Here is a 17,487-nt window from a genome sequence, read left to right on the forward strand (position 1 = left end):
AGAATGAATGTTTCAAAAATGGCTGAGAATTTTAAAAATGCCCATGAAAAATTTAGCATTAGACTCAATGTGCTAAATTACTAATTGTAATGGCTGGATTCTTAATTTGCCAGAAAGTCCTGGTTGCGTCATGTAAGTGTGATTCCTTTACTCTGTCTGCATATGGACTTTAATTTTAAGTTAACTTTTGCTAAATATTCTAAGAACTATAGCATAAGATGCATTTTACTACACATCTTTAAGAAGAGGACAAAGAGATAACAGTTTTTTAACAGTTTCTGAATACTTTGATCTGGTATACGTATATAGCTAATTTAGCCAGTTAATTTTCCACTGAGTGTGTCTGTACAAAGCAGGATTCCTTGTGTAGCTTTGATTCCTTGATGATTGCTTCTGACAGGTTGTGTACTTGCAATACTGGGTCAGGTTTTGTATAAGAGATTCTCTGCTGGGACTTGGACAAATACATGTTCATTCTCAGTTAAGAGATGTTAAGAGATTACTGGAGTTAAAGGGGTCTTCAGTTTGGGTTTTTTCATTTTGCATGATAAGTACTACAAGAGTGCACTTCTGTCAGCATAAAGTCTAAGTGCTTGTCATTTCCAGGTGTAAATCTTTAAGTGTCCCTGCTGAATACAACACTCAACAGGGTTTTTTATTAAATTGTTGGGCATGTATGTCTGCCCTCATATCAAAATTAGGGATTATGTCTATAGATGGCTGATAGAGAATATAGAAATCCTTATATAGTCATTCATTGATGGCATTTCAACAGATAAGCAGTGAAGGTTTTTCTGGGTTCCAGCATTTAATTCTGTAACTGCATTCTGAAAATTATTTGAAATCAGAGCAGCACAAAAGTGAATCATGTTTTCCATCTGTGTTCATGATTCTGCTATGTTATAATGCCACTGGTATCAAAATGGTTTAAAAATATTCAAGCAGTTGTTTTCAGTAGAGCTAAAGAACATCTACTGAAAGTCCACAAAGCACTTAAAATTCTTAAGTGTAAAGTGAAATACACCAGTGTGCATGGAGTAAACATGAATGTAGCAACAACCAAAGAGAGATTTTTTAAAATAATTTTCTTGCTTTAAACAAAAGGAAAAATAACCTTAGAAGCATTTTTAATAGACACTAAATTTAAAATAAGTCTAAAAACATCTGTGTTGTTATCTTCTTCTCCAGGTGATCCATGGTTGGCTTATCATTTCTTCTCTTTTGCTGCTTTTCTTTTTCTCATTCATCTATCTGGGGTAAGTAAACTAAAGTATTAATATGCTATTTTACATGTATCACTTTATGTATGTATTTATTTTAGAACAAGGCCTTGAATCCTAAGAGGAATGATAGTGATTAAGCTATTGCAATAAAATTTTTAGTTTTATGTAGGCTGATAGAGTACACGTAAGAGAGAGTGTGATTTATGGGTTTATAGTGCATCTGATTAGGTACAGAAGCTGTCCATCACATGCATCACCAGAATAAGCACATCTTGCTTATCAGAATAAGCATATCTTGCACAGAGGAGCTTGTTCTGCTGGCATGTCTTCTGTTAACTTAATTTTTCAACATACGACTCAAGGGCAGTTATTTACATCATGGCTTTGATTGTTAGCTGTATATGCAAAGGCTCTTTGCATGGGAGTTGTGGAAAAGAGTCAGCTGAAAAGAATCTACTATCTCACCAAAATATAATCAGTGCTTTTCTTCTCAAATTTGGAAGCATGCCCTTGTCCAGACATCAAGAAAATTCAGCCAGAATACTCAGTGTTGTCTAAAATGAGCAGCCTCCTCAGGGTTTGTAACTAGAGTTATGCCATTAAATTATTATACTCTGTATGTTTCTATGCCAGTTGATGACAAACACTTCTCTTTGAAGAAGCTTGTTTAATTTGTTGTCTGGAAGGAGAACGTGGTCTTCCCTTCAATCACAGATTTTTTGCTAAAAGTGATCTGTGATGCTTTTTGTGGTCAGTAGTTGCTCTAACCCTAACAATGGCTTTTGAAGTACAAGGCAATTCCTTTATCTGTCCTTCCTGCCTCACAGCAGTGCTGGCTTCCTTTTGCCAGAGGCTCAGAGAGTGAGGGAGTTTGTAGGCCAATTATACACGATGACAGTAAGGGACATCCTGTTAACACTGTACATCTCAAAGGTCAACTGACAGCTGCAGAAGACAAATTTCCTGGAGGAAAGTATTATGCCAATGATAGGGTTCTTAGTGGCTTGATGAGTTGGTAGCAGCAGATTCTGCAAAAAGCCATCACAACCATTTCTTCCCTGAGTCAGCAGGAAATCACCTGTGACTTGGTGATGACATTTGTCTATTTTGGTTTTACTTATTGAGGGTCTTAATTAGTTCATAGTATTTGGTGTGACAGAGACATGGTTCATCCAAAAATAAAGCTTTTTACTTCAGTGTGTGTGTGGAATAATGGAATAAATGTGTTCTCTTTGAAGTTAGCAAATCATTCCACAGGCAGCATGTAAGTAGAGAGAGATCTTTGTGTGCCTTTAAAGATTCATTATAACCTCACAAGTTCTGATTATCGTGATTTTTAAAAGTTCTGAGTATAATCAAAATGATTATGGCAGTAATGTCCTTTCCCTTGCTTTGATTAAGAAGGAAATAGAACATTAAGGAAAATTTTCAGAAGAGGAAAAGAGTTGGTGTGAAGCAAACACTGGCAAAATTAATCCCATTGTGAAGAATCGTTAAGTACTAACTGGAGAAAGAATTTTACATTTATGCCAGTACATTGAATATGAAATTTTTTTAAAGATATTCTGATGTTTTCATCTGTTATTTGTTTCCATTGTTTCAAGCAAATGCAGTCTATATTATTTTCCTTTTTTTTTTAGCGAGGTTTTTAAGACATATAATGTTGCCATGGACTACATTACGGTGGCACTCATGATCTGGAACTTTGGTGTTGTGGGAATGATTTGTATCCATTGGAAGGGTCCTCTTCGGCTCCAGCAGGCATATCTCATTATGATAAGTGCTCTCATGGCCTTGGTGTTCATTAAGTATCTTCCTGAGTGGACTGCATGGCTTATCCTGGCTGTCATTTCAGTGTATGGTAAGTCTGGGAGCAAGGCACAGTCACAGGTCCTGTGGTGGAATTTCTTTTATTCCCTGACTTTTCCACTTGTCTGACTAGACCTTAAAAAAAAAATTGTGTGTGTGTGTGTGTGTGGGTATCATCCAAAGCAGCAAATAAGGTGATTACAGACTTCATAAATAAGATCATGATCCTAAACTGAGATCAGTTCCCTGCAGCTGAGGGCTTTGTGTTACTGTATGATCCCATCTTCCTTCTTGTTTCCTGGACTCTCTAGATTCTTCAGGGAGGAGACCTGAAGTAATTCAAGAGAGGAGGAGATGAGAGAGACCCATTTTGATCTTTTTTGTGAAGGTGGAAGACTTTCAGCTTCCCATTTTCCCCAAGAATCTTTGGAAACTCTTTTACATTCAGAATTTAGGAGCTTGTTGTTTCTGTACGGTCCCATACAAATATAGATCCGCCCAACCTATGAATTGCTCAAAAATCTGATCCATGCCTGTAATATAGTGAGAAAGAAGGAAGGAAGGATTACGAGCAGTTTGTGTTGCTCAAAGTCATTTTATATTTAGAAGTATATAGTTGTGAGATCTGTTTCCTTGGCTTTTTTTTTTTTTTTTTTATTCATTGTAGTTGTTGCATACTGCTCTTTTCCAGAATGATGGCTGACAGAAACCTAGATGTAGTTTTTCCATAAAGCTTTAGGGGGCACTGAGCACTTGGTAAGAAGATCACTGTATCCTAAATACTGATTTAATTTCCAGACTAAAAGACTAAAATTCAGTTGCTTAGACACAATCAAAACATTACAGCTAAGTGAAGGTGTGCTCTTAAGTTGAATTTTTTTGGAAGCGTGTAGGTGTGCTGAATGTGTACTCTCAAAGTCACTGATCATGATAACGACTGAGAATCTGTCCAGATATAAGTGCAGGGGTTAATAAGATTTGATTAGCTCTGATACATCAGTGTACTCCTTAAGTGTTCTCTTTCTTCAGGAGGAGGAAAATTGTCCCTTGTGTGTATGCTCATGGATCACAAAGCACATTAAGAAAATCTTCCCATCCCTATGCCCCATTTCCACCCTTCATACAACTGGAACAAATCTTGAGTGCTCCGAGCGTTCAGCTTTTATTCACTGATAGCAGAACAAAATTACTCTTGAGATCAACTTCCAAGACCATGATGTAGTTGCTTTGAGTGAAGGGGATATAAGTTTTCAAAGCCTGTGACCCCACACCAAGAATTCTTTGAGTGGAATCAGCAGTGGTGCCAGGGCAGTTGGCTCAGGTGCAGAAGGCCTCCTCTGAGCAACACACAGCTCCTGACAAGTCAGCTGTTCCTTTCAGTGTTAGATTCAAATTCATTTAAAGACATCTGGTGAGTGGACAAGTGTGGAAGTAGTAGCAGTGTTAGAGCTCTCTACCCAGATATACCTGCTTCATAGGAATTAAGTAAGCCTCACCTGTTGTGTTTTAGCGTTAAACTTAGGTTACAGGAAAGCTTTCCTAATAGAAAGTAAGCTTGGGTATTTCCAAGATGTTAGTTGGAGAGTAGCTTTCTTGAATTATTCACAGGTCAACATATAGGCACAGATACATTTGTAGTTACATAATATCTTAAGTGAGGAATATTATGTTTTAAAATTTGTATGCATATTACAGTGATATGTAAAATAGGTTGCACAACTGAGAATTTTAAAAAGCATTCCTGTAGGATACTGAATTGTGGCCAAAGGCTGTCTTTGAAGTCTGTGTTCAGGATGCATTTTCTTGCTACAAGTCTCTCCAAGTGTTATAGAAAAAACTTAACTGTGTCTGCAGGGATGGAAGATCTGTTCACTCTTCCTTTCAGATTTGGTTGCTGTCCTGTGTCCTAAAGGTCCTCTTCGTATGCTAGTTGAAACAGCTCAAGAGAGAAATGAAACTCTCTTTCCAGCACTTATTTACTCCTGTAAGTACGTTCTGTTAAATTCTTCAAGCTTGCAGTCACCCACTCATCTGAAGAAATTTTCTCCTTTTTCTGGGTTTTAATAAGATGCTCTTTAGCTGGAATGCTTGATCTGTTCACTTGGGCCTCAGTTTTCGTTTCACTGTTGACTCAGAAATGTGGAACATCATCTGACTGAGACATTTCAAGATAAAAACCAGCATGTTGTGTTCCAAAAGACAAACAGGAAGAATGGTAACAGACCTTGTTTTGGACGAAATAGTATGTCCTTAGGCTATGAATTAAGCCTGTTCAAAGGGAGCACTTGTTTTCAGAAAATATTTTCCAGCTTTCAGTCCTTAAATAACCTGTGTCTTAGTATAAGGAGTGTGAGAAATTGCTAGAAAAAGGTTTGTGTGACTGTTTTCTCAAGAGCTTGTCCTTTTTGATAAGCTTCTTTTTTGATTTTTGATAAGCAGTTATGAAAAATAACCTATTGAATTAAACTTGCAGTTGTGACCTGTGTATCAATTAGTACGTAATTCCCCTGTTTCTGTAGTTCCATGTTGCTAGTTGTAGTCATGTGGATAACAGTAAAAGAGGCTAATCGTAAGTCATTATGCTACTGGTGCTCCAGACAGGCCTGTATTTGGAAGCAGGAAGTGTGCTGCAAACCAGCCACTTCAGGGAAACCTTACAGTGGAGAAAGGGGAGGGCTTTCTTTATCTGTCACTGGCTCTTTATCTATCACTCTTGCACGATTATCAGTAAAACATGGCATAGCTGCCTGTTACTCTCTTTTGTGAGAGGAGAGGTTAACACTGAGACCTTGAATTAAAACACACCTTTTACTTGTAACAACATTTGGTTACCTCCAAATTGGAGAATTTTTTGTGATGGTGGAGGCAGAAAACAATTAACTTTGATGCAGATACTGCCTCTGAATTGACATAGCTCTATAACAGTGTTAAGAGACCTTTTTACTTGCAGATAAAGGAACTGATTAATGAAAATAAGTAAAGAAATTGTTGATTTTCAGAGCGAGCCTCATATGTAGAAGTAATTTGTCTGGGAACAGCTGTTGCCTTTTTTTTTTTGAAATCTGGTAGGAATAAAATTTTATTCACCAGTTTCTGTAAATGTGTTGTAGTTTGTACTGGCTGTGTTCCAGATATTACTGTGCTTTAATGAGGGTAAAATTGCCTGTTGGAAAAGATAGTTGTATCAAAAAACCCTATGAAAAATGAGAAATAATGGATTGATGCTAACGCTATCTCAGAATTGCATACATCTGAAGATAAAATTAGCTATGCTGTTGTGGTTTGGATTTTTTTGATAGCAACAATGATATGGCTTGTGAACATGGCTGAGGAAGATCCAGAAGCTCAACGGAAATCCAAAAACTCCACCTACAATAAACAAGGTAAGTTTTGCTTCGACAAACCTTTCACTTTATTGGAATACATCTTTATGGATACATGTCTTCCAGTTTTTTAAGAGTCCTGGGTGCTGTAGAAGAGTGAAAGCATAGAGGCCTAATTAAGAATGATGAATCTGTCAAGACTTGAAAAAATGTTTGCTCATTGTGCAGTTAATATTCATGCATCCATGTTTCTGGGATCTGGGATGTTGGTGTTGAAATGACTCTCAGTATAAAACTATTAAGTGAGCTCAACTGCTTGTCAAATTGGGATGATATAGTGTAATACCAACTCATTTATATTTGTATCAGACAGAAATATGCCTAGCCCTTTTGGCTATGCAGACAGTGTTTAAAACATGGCGTTTGTTTATTGATATGTGTTACTAAAGCAGAGTGCAGTTTCTGAATTTAACACGCTGGAAAGCGTCCATGTATATGTAACTTTCAGTAAGTTTTCTATTTTACTGAAAAATTAAGCTGTCAATGTTGACTAAAGAAGCTAATTAAATATTAGATGAGAGTTTATTCCTTAAATTGTGATCTTTGTTAGGTCACCACAGAACTTCCACTTTCATGTGGATGTACTCCTGAATATTAGGACTTGAGTGCAATGTGTAGATGCTGTGACTGCAGAGTGTACATTGACTCCTGATTGTTTAAGTAAATATTAAAATCCTAAGTGAGGATGTCTTGTGATTGCGAGGATGTCTGCTAGTGTTAGATGTTGCTAAGTATTAGGGAATATCTCTTTTTGTCTTGCTCTTCTATGATCTTGTATGTGGAGAGACTTTTAAGTTTTAGAAGGCACGTTTTTGGCACATGCCTTTCTTCCTTTGAGCTCCGGCAAGCCAGACCCAGAATGAAGATGCTGAAGCAGATGATGGTGGCTTTAGTCAGGAATGGCAGCAACAAAGGGACAACAGAATAGGACCCATTGAATCAACACCTGAATCACGTGCTGCTGTTCAGGCTCTACCCAGTAACTCTCAAACAAGTGAAGACCCTGAAGAACGTGAGTATGGACTATTGTGTCTGAAAAGCTTACTTAATCTGAAGCTAGTCAGTCAGGCATCCTGAGTGCACAGAGACAGGATTCTGTGAGCTAATAGCAAGCTGAAGAGATGCTCTTGCTCAAGATCAATACTGATATGCATCATAGGAATAATGGTGTTGCTTTTTGGTAGCATTTCGTTTTGTTGCAGGAGTAATACTGGCCAAAATGTTCTTTAGTTTGATACACAGACTCAAAACTTTTGTTGCACAATCTGTTTTCAGACCATTACACAGTCAGTTGCATTAGCCTTTGTCTTTTTCATGCAGTGTTCTGCTGCGTATCACCTCTTCTGGATTTTAGGCCCTGTAAATGCAGTCACTACCAGGTGTTTTTGCCTCAAGATTAAACTACTGTAATCCACTTGGTAGGAAGCAATGTTTAAAACCTGATTGGAGACTGGAATGAATGCAGAATGCAATGGGCTTGCTTAGTTTTTTCCAGCATCTAGCTAAGGTGAAGTATCTTTTTAGAGTGTATGATATCAATATTCAGATACCTGTTTTAACAGACTCATGGTTTCCAGTTGGAGTTTAAGCTGCTATTAAATTTGCAAAACTCTAAATAAATTAGGGTGTGCCTGTCTAATAAACTGCTCTCCCCATGTGAAACTGCCATATTTTAGCAGTTGCAGCTACTTCCTCTGATTATCAGGTGCTCCTCTGTTTAAAAATACAGAGACTTCTACTTTAAGAACAGTTTTAAAATTTACTTTGTCTCAGTAAGTCCAAATTCAGCATGCTGCAAATCGTTTTTAATTTCCAAAGTGTAAAAAAATAACATTATGATTCAAAAATTTTAGCAAGGTGGCTATTTTAGTTAGTTAACTTTTTAACTAAAACTCTTGTCTAGCCAGGCTAATAATTTTCTCCCTCCTGTATTCTTGCAGTGAGTAGTAATGATCCAGTCAGACTTGTCAGCCAGCATTAGTTTACTAGAAGTTTGGAGCATCCAAGGTCTGTTTCAGCAGTGAAAGGGTGTTTTAGTGCTTAAGAGCTTTTAATGAACACACTGTTCTAGGCATTTATTGGAGGCCTGTCGAAAGAGAGTAGGGTTGCCTTTTTTCTTTTATGCATTTTCTCCCTTATTTTCTTTTTCCTTTCCCCCTCCCCGCCCAATGATTAACCAGGCATCCACTTATGTTTTGATGTTCTTAGTTCCTCTTGGAACTCCAAAGTGAACGTTGGGCTGGACTGTAGTGAGGTGGGAAAGTAATCAATAGGCCAAATAAAAACAGCTGGTCACCTGATGTTGGCCTTTCTTAATTAACATCTTGGACTAAAAGCTCAGAAAGTGAACTGGCATTCAGAAAATCTTACTGTACTTGCAGAAATAACTGAGTGTTGTGCTTCCAGAGTTGTCACTAAGATGGTAATTACTATTTAAAAATAAGAGATAATGAATTTTCCTAATCCTCACATTTTGGACTAAGTATGTTGAGTTTTTGCATCTGTGATATGCTCTGTACTTAAACACAAGTGCTTTTAAGAACCACCTTCATAAGAATTTGGTAGGAAAATTGGGAAGGCAGTGGAATATTTTGCAATGTATGGGTTTCTAACTGGCAAAGAAAATATCACCTGCAGGGAATTTATTTTTTCCCCTCCCTCAGCCAGTTTAAAGGAATTGCTCTTCCATATTCTGTTGAATATGACAAGACACCCAAAAGTGGACGCCCCTCCACAAATAAAATTACAGGTATCTCAGTTTGTATATACTGCATATATATGTCCAGGAAAATAGGAGTTTAAGCAAATTCTAATTAAAGGGTGAATTAATTGAGTAGTATAGTATTTCTAAGCCATCTTGTTTCACAGGAGGTTATTGCTTGATTCAGGAGTGGTACTAATTTTGAAAATTAAATGTTATTTTTAGCAAGTTTTGTTAATAGTTAATGTAAATGTAATTATTCTTTGATAATTACTGATGTGTAATATTAGTAGACTGATACTTAATGCTGCCATACGTTCACCTTGCAGGAGGAGTAAAGCTCGGTTTAGGAGACTTCATTTTCTACAGTGTCCTTGTTGGCAAAGCCTCTGCAACAGCAAGTGGGGACTGGAATACAACTTTAGCATGTTTTGTAGCCATATTAATTGTGAGTACAATGTAAAATTATAATAGGGATAATTTCTAATGTTCATCAGGGACAAAGTTGTAGCTGCTGCATTTTGTCTTTGATTTTGTTTATTGGGGGGCCAGACTGAAAGCTGGTGAGGACCTTAGCTGTGATTTTCATTGGCTGTACATCTGTCACTTAAGTCTTTAGTTTAGGAAGACATAAAACATAACCTGTAGAATTAATATTTTTTTTATTTTATATATATATATATATATATATATATATATATATATAAAAAATATATATCTTTTGCTTGTCAGAGTTCCCTAATTTCTCCCTATGTTTTTCGTGTTTTGTTTTTTTTCCTTCCCCTCAGGGTCTGTGCCTTACACTTCTGCTTCTTGCCATCTTTAAGAAGGCCTTACCAGCTCTTCCAATCTCCATAACCTTTGGGCTAGTTTTTTACTTTGCTACAGATAATTTGGTGCAACCCTTTATGGACCAGCTAGCATTCCATCAATTTTATATCTAGCAGACATGATGCTGGAATGGATATTTGTAGCAAATCTGGGAGGAGGAAAAATGGTTTTCCCTCAGTTCTCAAGCGAGACTGAAGTTAAATACTCAAGATTCCAAGCCTGAATCATTTCAACTTCCTCCGATGGTGGTTTTTGGTTTGCTTTTTTTCCTGAGACAACTGCTGCACTGGGCACCATATGAATTTTCCTGTGTAAAAGTGGCTTCTTCCTGATGGCCAGTCTAAGCCAGGTGCTGTTATATCAGAGGTAATCTGGTATGCATATCTCTGGTAAGGACCGCCTGTGTGAAAATTGCTAATGCTTCCACCAGCAATGTGATCTCTTATCACAGGCTGATTGTTTTCACAGCACTAAGGGTGCTCAGGACTTCCTTGATGTTAACAGAGGAAGCTGACAAATCACATGGAACCTGTCCCTGTAACCGCTTGAAGAGAGCAAGCCCAATCTGGACTTCTTCAGCAGTGATTTTTTGACAGTGGAGTCCCAACTGTGTAACGGGAAAGGACTTCATAGCAATTGGACAAAGGGAGAAAGTACTGTCACTCTAAGAGTGCTCCATGACTTCATAGCCTCTGTGCCTGAGTGTGTTTGGTTTAGTAAATTTAAAAGCTTTTTCTTTGTTTTTTTTTCCACACTGGAACTAGAGCCTCTTCTCGGTTTCAGTACTTCGTATTCTCAAGCATGGAGTGCACCTTCTGTACACCTGCTCCAGTTTATGTAGCTGCTTAGACTTGGACTGAATTATTTGGCAGTAGAGGATCATAAGGTCCTGATTTGGATCTTACATTCTAAAAGGTTAATAAACTGCATGAAAAAGCAATTTCGGGACTTACTCTTTGTGCTCTTGCAAATCGTTTTGCTAGAACACCGTTTCAAATCCTGCGTTTGAAAATAGTCACTAACAACACAGCACGGACTGCATCACTGGTGGATGTTCCTTCTGTTGGCATTCTTACGAGATAAGTAGGAGTTTGCAGCAATCCCAGATGGAGTTTAGCTTGCCAGATCTAGAGATCAAAGTGCTATTAGGAGCTCTTCTAATGCATCACTGAAATTCTTGCTCATGAAAAATATGGTTCAGAGTTCTGTTGACCTGAGTATTGGTCACTCAGCCATCTAACACCTCAGGCTGGCAAGGATTTTTTTTTGTGCAGTGTCTTTATTGGTGAGGATACTTAAGTTAGGTGAGAGATTGCTTAGTGTCACCAAGGAGCAAAATTTGTGACCCTCTTCACTTTAATTACCTCTCATGAGGAACTGGTGATTGGCAAAATGAAGGACAGTTCAGTATCACTGAAAAGAAGATTGGAGATTTTGAACTTCTTACAAGAAGAAGAATCTATTTGAACATTAAAACTGCTAACCTCTGATTTCTTCTTCATTTGAAAGAACTCATTTATGAATAATTGCTTGGAAATGAGATGGATGAGATGAAGTTGGTTTTGCCATAAATTCTTACTGTGTACAAGTAATGTTTTTTCTTGGGAGCCATGGGGAGTGGATGGGCATTCTATTACACTTGCATCTTGATACTGGAGTCCTTTCCAAGTAGAGCAGCTGTCAAAATCCTGACACTAGCTCCTTTTACCTTTTTTTTCCTGGGGTTTTGTTTCAGTGCCTAATGGATTCAAAGGACTGAAACATCAGAGATGCTCACCAACTATTGCCCAAATAAAGAAAAAAGGCTGTGATATATAAATCTGCTTTAAAACCAAGAAAGGCTTTCTTTGATTGTCCTTGGTAATGTATGTCTTTTGGAGTATGACTTGTTAACTGTAGTGTTAGCATTTACATTTTCATAACGTACATTGTCTTGTGTCATCTAAAGTACTTTTATTCATCTCATTTGTGGGCTGATTCATTGTGGATAGCATTAATTAACTAACTATATCAAAATTGCTTACAGTGACTTTTCAAGTCAAACTTGTTTGTGTTTTCTAGCTTAAATTACTGTTCCATATTTTGTTGCAATGAAGTCTGACTTAAAACAGGTTAATTGGTGAGGGATTTTTGGGATTTTTGTCGTCATTTTTTGGTTGGTTTTTGTGTTTGGATTTTTTTTTAACAAGACTTTGAGTTGTTTATATACCATTGTAACTTGTCCCTTTCCTGAGCATTATATCTAAGAAAATTCCCCCATGTGTTTTATTGGGCATCCCAGCTATAGTTCCATTGTATAGAACAGGTTTGCTAAGAGTTGGCATCACTAGCATTTGTGTATCTGAGCTGGCTCTCAGTTAAGGGTTGTTACTTAAATGCAGAAGCCATCTCTCTTATTTCTTTTTTGGCTTCAATATGTATCAGGGAAGCATTAGCTCCATTAAGACTTGCTTTAGAATCTGTATAAATGTACAAAAGCCTTTTCACATACCTGAATGGGCATTAGATGTACAACCTAAGGAAGAGCTCAGAACCTTCAAACACTAAATTGTCAGTCTTCCACTTCCCAGAGCTGCTTCTGTTACTCTGAAGTTTTAATTTCTGAGCTGGTGTAGCGTTACAGTGATGGAGAAACTGTTTTTCACAGAAACTGTTCAAGTTTGTGTTTGAATCTCAAAATCAGAAGGGAATTTGCTTTTATAGGCAACTATATGTTAAAAGTACACTGCTTATTACCAGGTCTTAAGTACACCTTCAAAAACCAGATGAAATTTTCTAATTTGCCCTCTCAGGCCAAGTCATAGTAGCTTGTATTTCAAATGATATCTTGCATCTAAGGATTATCTCAGAAAGTAGGTCCAAATAAGGTTCAGTTGCCAATAGTTTTTGTTTGCATTTGGGTTGTTACTACACAAGTGTGAAGGTTGTGTCACTTTCTCTCCTTTGTCTTGAAACACTGATCTAATTTGAGGTTGTGATTCACCTTGGTTAGATTGTTGTAACTGAAAGATTTCTCATAAGTAGTCTGCGTTTTTGAGAGAGTTCCCATTATTACTAAATTAGTATGTTAATGACAGCACATTAGACTGTAGCTCTGAAAGATCTATTGTGTAACCCAAAGTAGATTCATCTCTTCTGTGCTCAGGCAGATTGACTGGTAACTGTTGTGTGGCTGTTTCAGTGTTCATACTTTGAAACTGGCTATCACAGTAGCTTTCTCTGCCCATTCAACTTATATCAATAGGTCTTCTTTGACTAAGCTTCAATTCAATATATAAATATGAAAACATAATAACAAATTACATACTTTCCTAAAATCTAGGCACTTCCATTTGTCTCTTTTTTTTTTTCTTTTTTTTTTTTTTTTCCCCCCGTCTGTTGGGGGATTTAATCCAGGGCAAAGAAAGAGAGATCCCTGGAAGGTGGTCTTACAGCAAAGGCTTAGGATACTGTCGTATCTGTGTATGGCTATTATGGTCACACTCAAATTCAAATGTCATCTGTGTGAGCTGTGTCCTGAAGGTGTAAGCATGTGATACTGCAACACATTCAAGATAGTTCTGGATGGGTAGATGATGACTTCTTTGAGCCAAAAAAATCAAGGGCTGTGCTCCAGTAAAAATGGCTGATCTCAATGTACAAAGCAGACATGGGCTATTTCAGGCATAGGAGACTGGTGCTTCTTGGATATATAGATATATATCTGTACCTATGGAGATATAGATTCATGTACTCTGGACCGGTAGATGACAACTCTTCTGCCATTAGTACAGTCAAGGAGTAAATACGCAGAAGTAAATTTTGGATGGATGGTACTGTTCAACAAAACTTATCAAAATGTTTTATTTAAATAATTACTTTTGACAATGCTGTTGAAACAAGTTTAATAGATTGTGGAACACGTCTGCACTGTGATTGCATCTCAGTGGTAACTTGGTCATTGGAAATGTTGAAACATGAACTAGAATGGAATTCTTCTACACTCAAAGCATTTGCTGTTTTCTTTTTTACAGACACTGGTTTGTACATAACCTGAATTGAATGTGAATGTTTTTTAAACACCTTTCTGGTTCTTGATAAGATACAGTTTTGATAGATTATTGCAAATTTTCCTGTGTTTGTCTAATTATTAAAATAAAAGTTGCATGGATCCTGGTTCATCTTGTCTTTACTACTTTATTTTAAAGCCATCACTTAAAGCTCTTGGAAGCATAAGCACTGTAGTTATTTTTATTCAACATTTAATGAGTAAGATTCCTTTCTTAAGGCATTTAAGTAGCTGCCTTATTTCCTAGCAGAAGAGCTTCAACTGATTTTTGTATAATTACCTTTCTCCTAAAAGCTACTTTTTGTGTTCCTTTAAAGAGTCAGTCAAAGCCTGTTTCAAAAGCACCCATAAGGTATAATTAAGGCACGAAAAATGAGATTATACTGAAACACCAACTGGGACAATGAAAATTACCAGGAAAAATACATAGGATGTTCAGAAAGGAAACACTTCATGAACAGTGTTGTGTATTGTTATTTTGGAGTTGATTTCTTACCAATATGATTGAAATGGAGCTTTTTTTTTTTCATTGTTTGGAGAAGTATTCACTGCAAAGTTCAAATTTGTTTGAGTTGACTAACTTCTACTGAAGAGGTTTTTTTGGGGGGTTACCTTTGTCTCTGCATGAAAGACCTAAGTAGAGGTTCATCCTGAGAAGTAGAAAGTAAAGTACAGGTGGTGGGAGGCCTGTGTGGATGAGCAAGGAGCTCCTAACTGAGCCCGAACAGGAAGTGGAGAAGAGGTGGAAGCAGGGGCAGATGACCTAAATGGAGCATGGAGTCGTTTTCTGATCTTGCAGGGATAGTGTTAAGAAAGCCAAGGCCCCTCTGGAATTGCATCTGGCTAGATATGTAAAGGGCAAGAAGAAGGGAGACATTCTACAATTATGGGAAGACATTTTACAGTTATATAATGGCAAAAGGAAGACTTGGGAAAGAAAGGTGCCCCTTCCCCCACCCCTGCTGAATGGGGAAGGGGACCTTGTGACAAATGACTTAGAGAAGGCCGTGGTGCTTATTGCCTTCCTTGCCTCAGTCTTTATTGGTGAGACTGGCTTTTAGAAATCCCTTATCACTGAGACCAGAGGGGAAGTCTGGAACAGGTCGATAATCTTGGTGGAAGAGGTCAGCTTAGGGAGCTTGCAGGCAAACTGGATGTACTTAAGTGTATGAAGCCTGACAGGTTGCATCCATAAGTGCTAAGGGAGCTGGCTGATGTCATTGCAAGGCTGCTCTCAATTGTCTTTGAATGGTCATGACAGTTGGGAGAGCTTCCTGGAAACTGGAAGAGAGCAAATTTAAGTGAAGAAGAATGGGAGAGCTACAGGTCATTCAGCCTTGCCACTGTCCCTGGGAAGCTGACGTGGAAAATCATGCTGGAAAGCACTTCCAAGTACATGAAGGACAAGAGGTTGATTGGTAGTAACTAGCATGGATTTGCGGAGTGAAAATCATGCTTGGCCAACCTCTTTGCCTTCTACAATGAGCTGGATGCCTTGCTCAGTGAGGGAGAGCAGCTGATGTTGTTTACTTAGACTCTTGTAAAGCTTTTCACACCGTTTCCCATAACCTCACCATGGACAAGCAGATGAAGTATAGGTTAGATAAGGGGATAGTGAGATGGGCTGGAAGCTGACCCAGTGTTCAGGCCCAGAGGGTTGTGATCAAGCACAGAGTCCAGTTGGAGGCAAATCAGTGGTGTATCACGGGGCTCAATACTGAGGTCAGTGCTGTTCAACCTATTCATTTGTGATTTGAATGATGAAAAGGTGTGTTCCCTCAGCAAGTTTGCAGATGACACAAAAATTGGAACCAGTGGCTGATAGAGCAGATGACTATGCAAAGATTTAGAGGGGCTTCAACAAGCTGGAGAACTGGACAGAAAGCAATCTCATTAAGTTTAACAAGGGAAATACAAAGCCCTCCATCTAGGGAAGAGTAACCTCAGGCATCAGTACCTGCTGGGGTCTGACCAGCTGCAAAGTAGTAGAATTTTATCTTTAGGCTAAATACTCAACTTGGAGATAGAATCTAACACACTAATTATCCCTGTGTTTTCTTACTTCCATTTTTTAACGTAATCTTTTGGGAGTAGGTAAATAAGATTCCTTTATAGACAGCATCAGGTCTCATGGAGAATTCAGCTTGGTCCATAGCAGTTACTACTAGGTATTTTTTAATTACCAAGAAATCTCAATAAAGTTATGTTTAAGGCCACATTCTGGCCTGAAATGTCACAAGTTTGTGGACTCTATAGAGAAAACAATCAGCCTTCATGGGCAGGAGCTAACAGAACTGAGAACTGGGTAAGGAAACAATCATTTGCTCCTTGAGTTTAACAACCTGTATTTGCTTCTCTTCTCTTTAAATCATGATATGCTGCAGAAAGATGATTTCAGCTTGGCATCAAGAGACATTGATGGATAGTACCAATGTAATTGGATTCAATTTGATTTTTCTTTGGTTTGAAATATGCTTTTAATCTAAACTGGCTGGAATAATGAATAGACTTCTGTGTTCATATTAATTTTCTGATTTCAGTAGTGTTAGATAAGGGTTGCTCACTTTGATCTGGGGTAATGCTGCTGTCAGAATTAAGCATTGTACTTCTTGCTGGCTTTGTTGTACAAGTCAGCATGAATGTGCTTGGAGAATGCCTCAGCACAGCTGGATGTTCATCGAGTGTAGCAGCTGCATATTTGGTTGGATCAATGGTTTATTTAACCATCCTCAGCAACAAAATACTAACCACTGATACAATAGCATACTCAAGTGAAGAGTTCATGCTACCATTTAGTTATTGGCACACTTAACACCCCAGCCCGGGCTTCACTGATACTGTTTGGTAATGAATTGTGTAACAAATTCTACTTCCAGTTGTTACTACAAGGGAGGAATTCATTCAGCCTTAGACATGACAGCATACCTGTGGGCATAAAGGGGAACATTTGTAAGGACAAAAATGGCAGCATGGAGCAGATAGAGGTCTGATGAGACCCCACCGTGCAGAAGTGCTGCAAGGGGGCGTCACTGTTTGGGGGCAGTGCCTGTCCTGGCATCTGCAGCTAGCACCCAGCAATAAGCACTTCTAAAGCTGTAATCACAGCCACATGGCAGCACTGTGCCTTTTTTACTGCTTTCTATTCTTAGTGCTCGTAACAAGGGATTAAAGAGCACAATAAAAATATACACTTTAAAAAGTAGACTGTTATAAAATGGTTTCTTTCTGGAGGGCTGTATTTAGTACATGATGAATCCTGTAGGGGAGGCATGTATGCATTTCCAGTCACTGCTAAGGTTTCGAAACTATTTTAAGAACAGCAGAACCTGGCTGTTGTCATAGTAGCAATAAACCTTTTAATCCCACTTCCTCTGGAGATGAAGCTGTTGTGTACATAATCTGCTTAAATATTGTCAAGGCTGTTTATGTGACAAGGAGCTAGGGATACAGTACTGAGAAGATGCTACTTGTTGCCCCCAGAAAATTTAGTAT

At 38.0% G+C, this 17,487-nt stretch overlaps 1 protein-coding gene across 4 annotated transcripts in view; it reads left to right on the forward strand.

Moving 5' to 3' along the window:
• PSEN1 (presenilin 1) overlaps nucleotides 1-17,487 on the forward strand; it is a 43,615-nt gene that overhangs the window by 11,611 nt on the left and 14,517 nt on the right. The window contains exons 6-12 of one of the 4 annotated variants that reach the window (XM_039551806.1): nucleotides 1,189-1,256; nucleotides 2,864-3,084; nucleotides 4,918-5,016; nucleotides 6,332-6,415; nucleotides 7,254-7,427; nucleotides 9,446-9,564; nucleotides 9,905-14,107. In XM_039551806.1, coding sequence (XP_039407740.1) covers nucleotides 1,189-1,256; nucleotides 2,864-3,084; nucleotides 4,918-5,016; nucleotides 6,332-6,415; nucleotides 7,254-7,427; nucleotides 9,446-9,564; nucleotides 9,905-10,060 — 921 coding nt within the window. In that variant the 3' untranslated portion in view covers nucleotides 10,061-14,107. Of the gene's footprint in view, nucleotides 1-1,188; nucleotides 1,257-2,863; nucleotides 3,085-4,917; nucleotides 5,017-6,331; nucleotides 6,416-7,253; nucleotides 7,428-9,078; nucleotides 9,420-9,445; nucleotides 9,565-9,904; nucleotides 14,108-17,487 lie in introns of those variants that run through there. The other 3 variants (XM_039551807.1, XM_039551808.1, XM_039551809.1) reach the window with 3 other exon arrangements.

Source organism: Corvus cornix, chromosome 5, assembly GCF_000738735.6.
Source record: "Corvus cornix cornix isolate S_Up_H32 chromosome 5, ASM73873v5, whole genome shotgun sequence".
NCBI classification, from domain to species: domain Eukaryota; kingdom Metazoa; phylum Chordata; class Aves; order Passeriformes; family Corvidae; genus Corvus; species Corvus cornix.